The 14,494-nt window shown below is 44.8% G+C and overlaps 1 protein-coding gene across 3 annotated transcripts in view; it reads right to left on the bottom strand.

Moving 5' to 3' along the window:
* ARFGEF2 (ADP ribosylation factor guanine nucleotide exchange factor 2) overlaps positions 1 to 14,494 on the bottom strand; it is a 102,665-nt gene that overhangs the window by 17,841 nt on the left and 70,330 nt on the right. For all 3 annotated transcript variants that reach the window (XM_053199842.1, XM_015082668.3, XM_027046747.2), the window contains 6 exons: positions 13,219 to 13,370; positions 7,930 to 8,102; positions 6,022 to 6,182; positions 4,143 to 4,273; positions 3,872 to 4,001; positions 922 to 1,057 (listed from right to left, as the gene is read on the bottom strand). In XM_053199842.1, the coding sequence (XP_053055817.1) occupies positions 922 to 1,057; positions 3,872 to 4,001; positions 4,143 to 4,273; positions 6,022 to 6,182; positions 7,930 to 8,102; positions 13,219 to 13,370 (883 nt within the window). The remainder of the gene's footprint in view (positions 1 to 921; positions 1,058 to 3,871; positions 4,002 to 4,142; positions 4,274 to 6,021; positions 6,183 to 7,929; positions 8,103 to 13,218; positions 13,371 to 14,494) is intronic.

Consider the following 14,494-nt stretch of genomic DNA (forward strand, 5'->3'; position numbering starts at 1 on the left):
TTTTAATGTTTTATTTTTGAGAGAGACAGACACAGATTGTGAGCGGGGTTGGGGCAGAGAGAGAGGAAAACACAGAATCTGAAGCAGGCTCCGGGCTCTGAGCTGCCAGCACACAGCCTGACATGGGGCTCGAACTTGCAAACTACAAGATCATGACCTGAGCCATAGTTGGGACGCTTAACCCACTGAGCCACCCAGGTACCCCTAAAGGCACTTCTTTTTAAATATAATAATAACTACATCCATCTTTAAAAAATGCTTTAGGAGCACCTGGGTGGCTCAGTTGGTTAAGCATCTAACTTGGGTTCAGGTCATGATCTCACAGTTCGTGAGTTCAAGCCCCGTGTCAGGCTCTGTGCTGACAGCTCAGAGCCCGGAGCCTGCTTTGGATTCCGTGTCTCTCTCTCTCTCTGCCCCTCCCCTGCTCGTGCTCTAGCTCTCTCAAAATAAATAAATAAATAAATATTAAAATAATTAAACAAACAAACAAATAAGGGGCACCTCGGTGGCTCAGGCAGCTAAGCATCTGACTTCAACTCGGGTCAGGATCTCATGGTTCGTGAGTTCAAGCCCCGCATCGGGCTCTGTGCTGACAGCTCAGAGCTTGGAGCCTGCTTCGGATTCTGTGTCTCCCTCTCTCTCTTTGCCCTTCCTTCACTCACGGGCGCTCTCTCCCTCCCTCTCTTTCTCTCTCTCTCTCAAAAATAAACATTAAAAAAAAAATTTTTTTTAAATAATAAAAAATGCTTTATAACTGACTTGAGATTGTTTCTATGTTCTTATTAAATAAAAAAATACACATTTTCACTGATTATATATTGTACTCCTTGGCATTACATTCTTGCTTTCACATACTGAAATAACGAACCTCTCATTAAAAACTACGTCAAGAAGGATGACGCCTGGAGACGGAGAGAGTACCTTGTTTTACACACCACTGCAACTGTGCAAACACATCAGAAAGAAGAACTTCGTTCAGAGCTTCATAAAACTGGGTGAACACGTCACAAATAGCATAGAGTGCGTGATTGCACGTTGTCGTCATCCACTCGGATTTCTGAAAAACAACAAGGTAATGTTTAAAAGCTACTCTCCTTGTGGTGAGCTGGGCCCACTCCTACCTCAGGGGAAAAACCGCTCTGCTGTGCAACCTGGAAGTACGTGTCTACAGTCAGTCTTTACAACGCTCACACCCACGGAGGCAGTCACGCTGCCCAAAGGAGTGGATCCTAAGGAAAGCAGTAAACATCTGTGGGTGAAGTCTTGTGAATAAAGATGTTTATGCCACACTGGCACTTACACACTGAAAACACATATGAACAAATGCCCAAGAAGGTGGCAACTAAATTAAGTTTATACATATGTCAGGACATTAATAGTCATTCAAAGGGATACTGACCAAAGGCTTTAATGATTTGGAAAAAGTGAGTATGAGATTGTGCTAAGTTATACCTTACACCCAAAATGTACCGCTGGTAATTTCATGGCACTATTTTAAGTATTTAATGTATACAGAGATTTAGAAAATCATCGAAAAGGGAAGGGTTGCTAATTGCAAAACAAGATTCCAGAAGTGGAAGCCATAAGGGAAAAAGACTGATGAATTTGGTTCCCTAAAAGCTAAAATTTTCTAAAATGAAAACAAAACGAGAATAACAAAGTGGGCAAAAGCATTTGCAATTTATGGAAGGATAAGCTATGTTACTTATACACTAAAAAGCTCCTAAATCAATAGGAGAAAGATAACTAACCCAATAGATCGGCTAAGGATGTGAAAAAGCAATTCATAAAAGAAAAAAAAACTGTGAATCAGCAATGTGAAAAAAAGTTTGCAACCTCACCAGCAATTACAAAACTTTGTCACTGTGATACTTATGGCCCATCAAATGAACAAAGATTTAAAAAAGTATGGGGGCACCTGGGTGGCTCAGTCAGTTGAACATTCAGCTCTTGATTTCAGCTTAGGTCATAATCTCACAGTTCGTGAGATTGGGCCCCGAGTTGGGCACTGTGCTGACAGCATGGAGCCTACTTGGGATTCCCTCTCTCCCTCTCTCTCTGCCCTTCCCCCCACATGTGCTCTCTCTCTCAAAAATAAACATTAAAAAAATTCATTAAGGTATGAAGAGTTGGAGGGGGTATGGAGAAACGGGAACTCTTGTGCACTGTTCAAATGTAAAAGGCTGTAAATTTATAAAGGTTGCGAATTTATTTGGAAGTAACTTGAAAGTACGTATCAAAAGCCTCAGTAATTTTGTAAGCCCCAAACCTGACATACCACTTGTCCCAAGAGAAAAAAGAAAAAACAAGAACAAAGGTAGCAGCAAAGAATGTTCATTTCAGTGCTGCCTTCTTTCTAATGTTTATTTATTTACTTTCGAAAGAGAGAGAGAAAGAGAGCGGGTATGCGGGGAGGGGTGGAGAGAAAGGGAGAGAGGGAATCCCAAGTAGGCCCTGCATTATAGCTGACGTGGAGATCAATCCCACAAATGCATGAGACCAGGACCTGAGCCGTAATCAAGAGTCAGGTGCTTAACCGACTGAGCCACCCAGGTGCCCCAACAGTTTGCAGCTTTTAAAAACAGTATGGAAGAAGACTTAGGGTTGTGAAAAAACACTCAGGTATTAAACTGATAAAGCAATTTACGGCGTGTGGGCTGGGATCCCATTTTTGTAAAGAAGAAAACACACGAAGAATGTGAAGGTAGGTTAACGGTGGTTGCCTGTGGAAGCTGGAACAGTGGCTGTTCAAATGTTTTCTTTGTTTTTCTGTATTCTGATTTGTTTTACAAGGAAGAAAAATTTAAGTTATTTTAAAATAAGATTAGAAAGCTGAACTCTTATACTGTGACCTCAACCATACTTTAACCACGTAGAAGACAGAAATTTGCCAAAACATTAACTCTTACTTCTGAATGGTAAAGTTGTGAGTCTTCTGCGTGTTCTTTTCTTTTTTTTAAGCTTATTTATCTTGAGAGAGAGAGAAGAGAGAGTGTGAGTGGGGGAGGGGCAGAGAGAGAATCCCAAGCAGGCTCCACACTGTCAACAGAGAGCCTGATGTGGGGCTCGATCTCATGAACCGTGAGATCATGACCCGAGCCGAAGTTGGACGCTTAACTAACTGAGGCACCCAGGCGCCCCTGAGTTTTCTATATATTCTCAATATTCCATACTAAACCTATGTTGCTGTTATACCAGGGGGAGGGAGAGAACGGTATTCCTAAAAGTGGTTAAGAAAGTGACTCTTTCCCTTCTAAAAGTCTTAGAATATCCTCTCTTCCTCCCTCTATCCCTGAGGGATAAATAACAATGACAACTAGAGGCATCAGATATCCTTTAAAAAAAAAAAAAAAAGCCTAATAATTTGCCAACATCATCTCCAACTGTAACTTCATTAAAAACTTTTCTTTTTAAAGTTTTATTTTTAAGTAATCTCTATGCCAAATGTGGGGCTTGAACTCACAACTCCAAGATCAAGAATCCACATTCTTCTGACTGAACCAGCCAGGCACTCGTAAAAATGTTTTAAATGGGTTCTTTTAGGGACCAGAGACATCCCATTGTTTACTGACTGCTGAGAAGCTGATGCGGACCAAAGAACAGACGGGAGCAGTGCCCTGTTGAACTGGCAGGTGTAATGCCCAAGGGCCAAGCAGGCCGGCCATGGTGACTTCTCTCCCCTTACCCTTCCTCAGATGGGGACAGTTTCTTAGCATTAGTTGCTTCTGGTATGAGTTCCAAGGATGGGGTTTTCATTTTGAAACACATCTCGTGGGGATGATGACACAACCCCGCAGCAGACAAAGGCAGAGACTCCCCCACCCCTACGCCACCTAGCCATATCTAGGGCACCGTGTTAGTCATCACCTACCTCTGACTGCTGCTCAGGGAGTTTCATATTGTCAAAAATCCTGAACACGATTCTGAACAGGTCCTGCCACCAGTGCTTCTCAAAGGTGTGGCCATAGCTCTTCATGATCTCGAACATGACCGTGAGTCCTCTGGAGGAACAAAGCCAGGCACAGAGAGGGAATGGGTGAGGGGGAAAAGAGCAGAGAAGACGGTGGGAGAGCACGGGTCAACTAAGCCGGTGACCGAGGCTCATTCCATGACAGAAGGGGCACCGTCCGGGACATGGTTACCTTGTCCGAACATCCAGCTTGCATCTATTAATGATGCAGGAGAGCTCGAACAGGATGGGGAACCAGCCTCGGACCCAGACCCGGTCGCCAGGAGCCACATTCATGTCGTCACTTGTGTATTCTTGTAGCACCTACAAGGAGGGTCATCTCTCAGATGCAGGCCAAGCAAGCAAAGGAAGAAAGTCAAAGAGAACTACATGAAGCTCCAGGCCCCACACATCTTCCCCTCCTAAAAACATCCACTCAGCAAGGGTGGGACCGGGAATCCGGAGGAGGCAGACACAGGCCTCCCCCAAGAGCACACGAGCAGCTTCCACGTATGAACCTCTGGACCTCTGTGGATTTTAGAATAAGCTGAGTGGGCAGATCACGAGGGTCCTGCGGGTGGGAGGTGTTCCATTAAGAAAAGCACCAAAGGTCGGGGCACTTGGGTGGCTCAGTCGATTAACCATCTACCTCATGGTTCATGAATTTGAGCCCCGTGTTGGGCTCTCCGCTGTCAGCACAGAGCCTGCCTCAGATCCTCTGTCCCCCACTTCTCTCTGCCCCTCCCCTGCTTGGGCGCACACTCTGTCTCTCTCTTTCTCAAAAATAAACATTAAAAAAAAAAAAAGCATTAAAGGTCAAAAGGTATTCAAGATGATTCCGTACCTTAGGTCTTTCTGGAATATAACTGTAATACGCACTCCTTAAAACAATACCACCAGCAGCTCTTTATTGAGGGCTTGCTTTGCATCAGGAACTGTGACAGTGCTTTATGTGGATTAACAATCCTCACGGTAACACCATGAGACAGATACAAATAAATGTCCTACTTTACAGATGAGTTAACTGAGGCACCGAGATTATAAGTAAGCTGCCCAAGGTCATGCAGCTAGAAGCTGGCAGTCTTTCCCAGTCTGGGTGGGAAGCCCTACTCCCTGCCCCACCTCTGGGATTTTGAGCCTTTTGCTCTGGAACCACTCTTGAAGCAGTGCTGTCTGCTGTAATGGGATTTCTTTATCAGCTCAGCTTATCCAACATTAGGCAATTTCTCTCTCTGTTTCAGTGAACTCTCCAGTACAATGGGGACATAATTCCCAATCTCATAGGTCTGATGTGGAGACTAAATAAGTCAATACGCAGAAAAGATCTGAGGAAGAGATCTGTATGAGCCATCATAGTTTAGATGTGCTTATTCTACTTAATGTCACTGTTTGAGATGGTCGTTTAAACCAAACAGGCTTCTTTGGAAAGGTGAGACATAACAGAATAAACTCGGACATTCCTGGGAGAAAACAATAGATGATTTTTAAAGTGTGATTTCTCAGTCATGTCAAAATGGTAAAATGTCGTGTTTTTTTGGGGGGGGGAGTAAAATGTCTTTCCTTAAGAGGTAGGTTTGTTCTTTCTCTTGCTTTATTTTTTGAGAGAGTGAGCACGTGTGCAAGAGAGGGGAAGGTGAAAGGGAGAGGGAGAGAGAGAACCTCAAGCAAGCCCCATACCTGACTCAGGCCTTGCTCCCAACACTGGGAGATCACAACCTGAACCAAAATCAAGACTCGGACGCTCAACCGACTGAGCCACTCAGGGGCCCCAGGTTTGTTCTCTTACAAATAGAAAGGTCTAGCTTCTTCAGCTTTGCCAAAATTCAAAGCTAAATACTATTATTTTCCACAAAAACAATTAGTAGAATACTACATAAAAGTTCGGTAGGGATAAAACAAGTCACCTCATACACACAAAACAGCAACAGCGACATTCTGAACTGAACGCCTAGCTGAGGGCAAACACGCACTTCTGAAAGCGCAGCTGGAAAGTTCTTTGCCAGGAGTAAGGGTTTTTTGCCCCGTGATTCCTTTTCCCTCAGTGCCCAAGGGGGAGGAGAGGAAAAATGTACCCGAGGCCTCTCAGAGACATATTTCCCACAGAAGCGGATGAGCCGGATGGCCTCCATGCTGGTGTCCGGGAAGGCGGCATTGCAGGCAAACTCTGATAAGCACTTGACAGCATCCTGAAAGGAGTCGATGGCTGCAGGGAAATGGTGCTGGAAAATAGTTGCTGTGGAAACAAAGCCACATTGTTTATAAGACCAGGACTTAGAAATGGGGATCAAACACCCCCTCCCACCCCAAGAAAGTTACTTTTGTGAAAATCTAGGAGAAACATGTCACCATCTCCGGAAGACAACTTTTTATTAAGTTATTCAGGGATGAATCCACTGAGCACCACTTGGGCTAAACTGGTTCCTGAGCTCAAGCAACGATGCAAAGGTCCAAATATTCATTCATTCGACAAACGTTTAGAGTGCCAACTATGTGCAAAGCATGGTTGTGGGCCCTGGGGACAGAGGTGACCAATCGAATTCCCTGCCCTCACAATGCTCTTGCTCCAATGGGCAAGACAGACAAGAATCACCTGTGTCAGTACGTTTATAAAATATCATCTCAGGTTGGGTGAGTGCTGGGTGAGGGGACAGAAGGCAGGAGAGGCTGCTTAGGCTGGGGGTCAGAGAAGGACTCTCTGAAGAAGTCCTACCTGACAAGTGTCCCCAAAGAAGTGAGAGAGGACAAGCCATAAAAAAACCAAGCTTCATCAGGATGCCAAGGTGTCCATTTCAATTTAAGCTACTTTAGGATGGAGTTTAAGGAATGATGCAGGATAAACACTGATGTGTGTGTGAAATGGCCCCCTAGCTGCCTTCGCCAACAGAAGGTGAGCACTGAGCTAGGCCCTGGTTGGGTGATCCCGAGTGCGTCCTTTACTGCCCTGGCCGTTTCTGTCCCAAGACCACCCCTTACCTGGCTGTGAAGACAAAGGGAGATAAAGAAGGTCAATGAGCTAAAGGTGAAAGGTAATATAGAAATCTAAGGTTTCTGAAAACCTACAAATATCACCTAAGACAAAAATATGAATAGCAAGAAGCTTACAAAGAGTTAAAAGACCTCAAAAAAGATCAAAGATGATCTGCTTTATACTTTTTATGAAGACCGGGGCGCCTGGGCAGCTCAGTCGGTTGAGCGTCCGACTTCAGCTCAGGTCATGATCTCGCGGTTCGTGAGGTCGAGCCCCGCGTCGGGCTCTGTGCTGACAGCTCGGAGCCTGGAGCCTGCTTCGGATCCTGTGTCTCCCTCTCTCTCTGCCCCTCTCCCACTCACCCACTCACACTCTGTCTCTCTCAAAAATGAATAAACGTCACACAAAAAACCCGATAAATATATAACCTTGTTTTATGTGTGTTTCAGGATTTAAAAAATAGTGTTGGTTCACAACACAGAACTTTTCGCCAATTGCACTTTAACTCAAGCTTGAACAAAGCTTATCGAGAACATGTATTCTCTCCAGGGACACTGGACAGCACTCCGGCACTATACTTCAGGGCCATCCTAAATGGTGAACTCACCAACAAAAAAATCAAAAATGAAAACAATACGTGGTAGTAGGTATACCGCAGAAAGGACATTTATTTATTTACAGCGGGAGAGCTGAAACAAAAAGGCAGAGCATCGCCTCGCTTCACCTCAGCTGGGAACACGTGCCTTGGGCGACTCAAGTATCTCCCTGCTGGATGCAAGCATGTGTCCGCAAAAGTGCTGGCAGCACTAGTTCTGTGGTTGCGAACCATGAGACTCGACCGTATCTCCCTCACGGGGTTCTTGCACACATGCCTCAAGTGCTCAGAATGCCACCTGCCACGTTATTATATGACCGCAGATCTCAAACAAGGAAGCCCCTTTGGGGAGTAAAAGAGACAGGAAATAAGTGGTCACCCTTTGAGACTGGCAGGTGGGACAGTAGAGCCACTTACTGACAATGTGGCCCGTGGTCTGGAAGGCCAGCTCCACAATGTTCCCGTCGTGATCCGAGGCTGCCTGGTGGAACACGGCAAAGATGTTCTTCCAGCCTGAGCGGATGTTGGCCGCCTGGGAGTTCACCATCTGGGCGATGCAGCGGATCACCATGTCCCGGATGGTCGGAGACCTGAGGAAAGAACGGGGCAGCCATGTCAGCTGTACTTTGCATGGTGGGACGAAAGTGACACGGCATCACCTCAGAAGCAGCATGTTAAAAAAAAAAAAAAACCCACATTTTTAAAAGCACATAGTAATCCACACTCATTAAAAATAAATTAAATTAGAAACAACAAAAAGAAAAAACATGAAGATGATCACTGTGGCAGACAGTTAGCTGCTTTCCCAGCAGCCACCTCTCCCTCACCTCCTTGACAACAGGACTCTAATTTTATCCAGGAAGCAACATGCCTGACCTCAGGGAACCAACCATAAACGGGACAAGAAAACATGACAATCTTGTCTCATCTGTCAGCTCCTCAACTGCCCAGACTTCTTTGGAGCCTGGGGAGCTATATGACTTGTTCTAATTACATATAAGAGACAGTCATGGGAATGGCATGGGGAGGGGTCTCTACTATGGCTTTGGTTTTACAGGGAAAACAATTCCTTGTCTTACAAGGAATACACATGGTAGGTTCTGCCCCCTTTTCTGGTATCCCCACTGTGAACATAGCATGATGCCTGGAGATAGAGCCTCCATTCAGCAGCATGAAATAGTAGGCTCAGGATAAAAAATGATCCTGTGGGTGCCCAAAGGGACAGAAAGAACCTGGGTCCTCGATGACAATTTGGGCTAAGGAATCAAAGTTGGGACTGCCTGCCTCTGACTTAAGTAAACAACACACAGCCTTGTGGTTTAAGCCATCGTCGGCCAGTTTTTCTGGCTGAAAACCTTTACACTAATATAATTCTGCCACCCAGACATGACCATTCCTCAATTCTTAGTGCATATCCTCTTAGATTTTTGGGCAGGGATATACGTGTATGGTAAACACATATGCATGGATGGGAGTATACATATATAACTTAAGATGCAACCTTTTAAATTATTACAAAACAAAACCTGAAGGTAGGAAAAATGGCCCATTTTCTGAAGCAGCTGCATGGTTCACCATGGTATTATCTGTGTATCTGTGACAGATTAGTGTATATGCCTTGGAACCTATTAAGACACATACAGTCATGAAGTAAGTTCTATTATTTTACAAATAAAACAAGAAGCAAGCTCTTATACCACTAGCTTTGAAAGTCACATTAGAGTGGCTTTAGGACTGCAAACTTGGCTTGCAAATTTCATCTGTCTTAGATAACATTCATGTTAGTCTGCAGGACTCATGCTAACTGATAATAGGTCATTTAGAGAAAGCAAACAAAAAGTCCAAACAGAGTCAAAAATTATCTAGAAGTCCACAAAGTAAATATGCTGCCCACAGATGACAAAAGACTGACTACATACTTAGGTGACTTTAATATGTAATGTAACTGAATTTAGGGTTGCCTCCCCATGGGGAAAAAAAGCAGCTTGTTGAGATGAACTACACGTACTGATTAATGCTTGGGGCGCCTAGGTGGCTCGGTCGGTTGAATGTCTAGCTCTTAGTTTTGGCTCAGGTCATGATCTCACAGTTCATAGGATCGAGCCCCACATCAGGCTGTGTGCTGACAGTGCGGAGCCTGCTTGGGATTCTCTCTGCCCCTTCCCCACTATCTGTCTCTGAAGATCAATAAACAGTTTTAAAAATACAAAAAAAATAATGAATAAAATAAAATGTTTTTTGCCTGATTGTTAATATGTGTCACACCGTAATATGTGATGACAGTTAACATTCTGGAAAATGTAGAAAAAACATGATGAAAAAAATTCCTGTGATAGTACAGTATTCACAGAGATTGATCTCGCTGTCTTTTTAAAATTTTCATTTATTTATTTATAAACGTTTACTCGTTTTTGAGAGAGACTGCAAGCAGGGGCGGGGTGGGGGAGGTGGACAGAGCATCTGATGTGGGCTCTGTGCAGACAGCAGCAGGCCCATTGCAGGGCTCGAGCTCACAAAATGTGAGATCATGACCCGAGGTGAAGTTGGACACTTAACCAACTGAACCACCCAGGTACCCCCACTGTCTTTTTTTTTTAAGTGTATTTATTTTAGGGGGTGCCTGGGTGGCTCCATCAGTTAAGCGTCCAACTTTGGCTCAGGTCATGATCGATCTCGTAGCTCATGGGTTTGAGCCCCACGTCGAGCTCTGTGCTGATACCATAGAGCCTGGAACCTGCTTCGGATTCCGTGTTTCCGTCTCTCTCTGCCCCTCCCTCATTTGTGCTGTCTCTCAAAAATAAACAAACATTAAAAAAAGTTTATTTATTTTTGAGCGAGAGTGTGCATGTGTGTGTGCAGGGGGAAGGCAGAGACAGAGAGAGACAGAGAGACAGAGAGAGACACACAGAGAGAGAGAGAGAGAGAGAGAGAGAGAGAGAGGAGAGAATCCCAAGCAGGCTCCATGCTCAGCACAGAGCCCAACATGGGGCTCAATCTCACAACAGTAAGCTCATGACCTGAGCCAAAATCAAGAGTCAGATGCTCAACCGACTGAGCCACCCAGGCGCCCTGATAGCACTATTATTACACTGTCCAATTCTAGAACTTGGCCTTTTGACTAAACTGTTAAGCATTTCCTATGTCATAAACTTTGTGAACATCTTTTTTCTTTTTTTAAGTTTATTTTGAGAGAGACAGCATGAGAAGGGGCAGGGCAGAGGGAGAGGGACAGAGAAGAGAATCCCAGGCAGGCTCTGCACCATCAGCATGGAGCCTGATGTGGGGCTCGAACTCACAAACCATGAGGTCATGACCTGAGCCAAAACCAAGAGTTGGGCGCTTAACCGACTGAGCCACCCAGGCGCCCCAAACTTTGTGAACATCTTTCACAGCTGCACAATATTCCATGTTGTGGCTGTACCAAGAATTACTTTAACACTCTTGTATATTTAGGTGGTATCTGGCTTTTAAAAAATTATTGTGTGTTATTTCAACATTTCGTTGTATTTCAAATTAATTCCTTACAAGAGTTGCGAAAGTGTATAACTAGTGAGTCAAAAGGCACAAAAATAGTAAGGTTCTGGATGGACACTGCCCCAAGGATCTTGAAATGTTACAGCAAGTTACGGTTCCATCAACAGTGTCTAAGAGTGGCTGGCGATGTGTGATTCTAAACTCACTCTGCCCCTTACTCAGACGCTGGCTGGGCAGCCACGGGATGGGCAGGGAGGGCCTGGGATTCTGGGGCCATCAGTGCCACCAGCCAGCCAGCCAGGCGTGAGCGCACTGCTCTGCTACACGAGGCCTCGGTCTCCTTGGCACTATCAACAGTGTCCCCAGAGGCGGGAGGGTATTTCTGTGTGCACGTTAAACTCAGGGGTGAGGCCAGATTCTGGGATGAGCTTTATTTTCTATTAAAATAAGCAGTAAGGTGAAGAAGAAAGACACCAAGAGAAAGACACATCAAGCAGACTTTGCTGCTGCCCTTTTTATTATCCTAAGTGACCCACGCTGGCTTATAGCCTTTGAACTTGTACGCTCTTTTTTTAATGTTTATTTTTGAGAGACAGAGAGCAAGCGTGGGTGGCAGAGGGATAGAGAGAAGGAGACACAGAATCGGAAGCAGGCTCCAGGCTCTGAGCTGTCAGCACGGAGCCCGACGCGGGGCTCGAACTCACGGACTGGGAAATCATGATCTGAGCTGAAGTAGGATGCTTAACCGACTGAGCCACCCAGGCGCCCCTCTCATTAAAAACAAACAATGCAAGCAGATCTCATGGACACACTTTAGGGATGGGGACAGACACAAAGGGTTACAGCTAAGAGTCATCCTTGACATTTTGTTTTATGCCCCACAGCGAACTCCTCATCGCACATAGTTAGGCTGTCCTTTCAAAACATATGCAGAATCAAACCCCACGGTGTCTCACCCCCGGGTCCAAATCTGAACTATTACAGTAGCTGCTTGACCCATCCTACTGCTTTCCATTTTCCACAGATAAATGCAGGACAATCCCGTAACACTTCAGACCATTTCACTTCTCTGCTCAAAAGCCTCCAATGGCTTCTGTCTTTCACAGAGAACAAACCAAAGTGCTGACAAAAGCTGACGGCTCCTCTATGACCTAGGCACTCTGCGACCCAGGGCTTCATCCTCCAGGACCTTCTGCCTTTACTCTGTCCAGCTACACCAGCCTCCTTGCTCCTCCTTATCTATGCCCAGCACACTCTGTCACAGGGCTTTTGCTCTTGCTTCTCCCAAGACCACATACAGCCACTCCTGGCTTGTTCCTCCCTTTGCATAAGGGTCAACCTACCAAACGCCTGCTTACCGGCCTGTATAAAAGAGTGCTTCTACTCTTAGCCCCTTACCTTGATTTAAACATTTATTTATCTATCTCACTGGAATCTAAACAAGGGTTTACTTTTGAATTTCATTATGGAAAATTTCAAACACGTACAAAAGTAAAGAGAATACGGTAACGAACACCCCTGTACCCAGTTGCGATGATGATTAAATCAGGGCCAGATGAAAACAGGAATTTTTGACTGTTTGCTTCTGTGCTGTATGCGTGGCACTTAGAACAGTACCTAGCAATGGCAGGCTGCAATAAATACAGGCGAAGGGAACAAATGATGAACAGGGAGAGTGCTTCAGAGGGATAGCTGTCCTGATCTCTTCTATCGCCTTCCGGGGCAGAAATGAAGGGTCATGTAATTCTTGACCTTGTTTTAGGACGCCTCAGCAGTGGCTCTTTCTCTGGACTTCAGCACCCACCCCAGTAACGATGCATGGTATGTTTCTACTAGTTGTGGTGGTGTAACCTGTTCTTCTGGGAAAGGCCACACACAGATCTCAGTGATTTACTTAGAAATGTCACGTGTGGGGGTGCCTGGGTGGCTCAGTCGGCTAGGCGTCATGATCTCGTGGTGCGTGGGTTCAGGCCCCGCATTGGGCTCTCTGCTGCCAGGGCAGAGCCCGCATTGGATCCTCCTTCCCCAATCTTTCTGCCTCTCACCCGCTCATGCTTTCTTTCAAAAATAGGTAAACATAAAAAAAAAAAAAAATGATACAGATGAATTATAGGCTGTTCATTTTATTTGCTTCCATCAACAAGGGAAGAAAATATTGTGTGATTAGTGTTAGGTCTTTTTGGGCCTCCCCTGGGGAGTTTGACCAAAGGTCTTCTAGAACAACGTACATACCTGTTTTTCTTCATGATATGCTCAAAGGGCCTCAGAAAATCTTTCTGGAAACGGAAGTTGGCTAATTCTCCTTTCTCGAGAAACTTCATAGAGAGCTGCCTTAAGGAGTCAACAGCAAAGATGGCCACATCTTCATTGGGGTTACAGCCAACCTGAGCAGGAAAGGGAGGTGAGGTGACACAGGCACAGTGCAACTGTGGATGTGGGGTTCTGAACATCAAAAACAGATAGGCTGCCTTCAAAACAAATGCTCTGGAAAAGCACGCCCAAGGAAAAAAGAAAATGGCATTTCTTGGCTATGACCTGTACAATTTTTAAGTTTAATGATGAAAGATCAGTACTGCACATTTAAAGTGCTTTCAAAATATGCTAAAAATTTTTTTTTAATGTTTATTTATTTTTGAGAGAGAGACAGCGCACGAGCAAGTGGGGGAGGGGCAGAGAGAGAGACACACACAGAATCCGAACAGGCTACAGGTTCTGAACTGTCAGCATACAGCCTGATGCAGGGCTCGAACTCATGAACCATGAGATCATGACCTGAGCCGAAGTTAGATGCTTAACTGCCTGAGCCACCCAGGCACCCTGCTATTTAAATTTTTTTTTTTTTTTAAGATTGTGGCCAAATACATGTAAAACATAAAAGTGACCATCTGAAGTGCACACAGTTCAGCAGTGTTAAGTACATTCACGCTGTTATGCAACAGATCTCTGGAACTCTTTATGTAGCAAAACTGAAACTCTATACTCATTAAATAATTCTTCATGTACTAATTAATTTTATCTAAACAAAAGGAGAAGTCAAAAGACTTTAAAGTCTCTAAAGCCTTTTCATACTTGTCTGTCACCTAAAGCAAATTATAAATGTCTATCGCCAGCCTCAAAGAATTCAGCACAAACATTGAGGCTTTTGATTTCCTTAAAACTGTACTTGTCTATAGTCTACCTACTTTTAGGGACTGGAGCTGTGGCTATATATTTGGTTGCTCAGGCTTTTGCCTCAAAAAGAATCCTAAAAGCAGAGCAAGGGGATGTTTCCCACCAGAACCCATGCGAAGGGACCTGGGGCATGTTGCAGGAGCCTGCTCCAAGCAAAGAACTTCGCTGGCATGTGGTCTGACCTGAAAATGCGTTACTTTTAACAAAAGTAACGTGGCAATAGCATTTGCAATAAAGAAAACTTGGAGGTGTGCCTGGGTGGCTCAGTCGGTTAAGGGTCCAACTCTTCAACTCAGGTCATGGATCTCATGGTTCATGGAATCAAGCCCCGTGCTGG

The sequence above is a fragment of the Acinonyx jubatus genome, chromosome A3 (assembly GCF_027475565.1).
Source record: "Acinonyx jubatus isolate Ajub_Pintada_27869175 chromosome A3, VMU_Ajub_asm_v1.0, whole genome shotgun sequence".
In the NCBI taxonomy this organism is placed as follows: Eukaryota; Metazoa; Chordata; class Mammalia; order Carnivora; family Felidae; genus Acinonyx; species Acinonyx jubatus.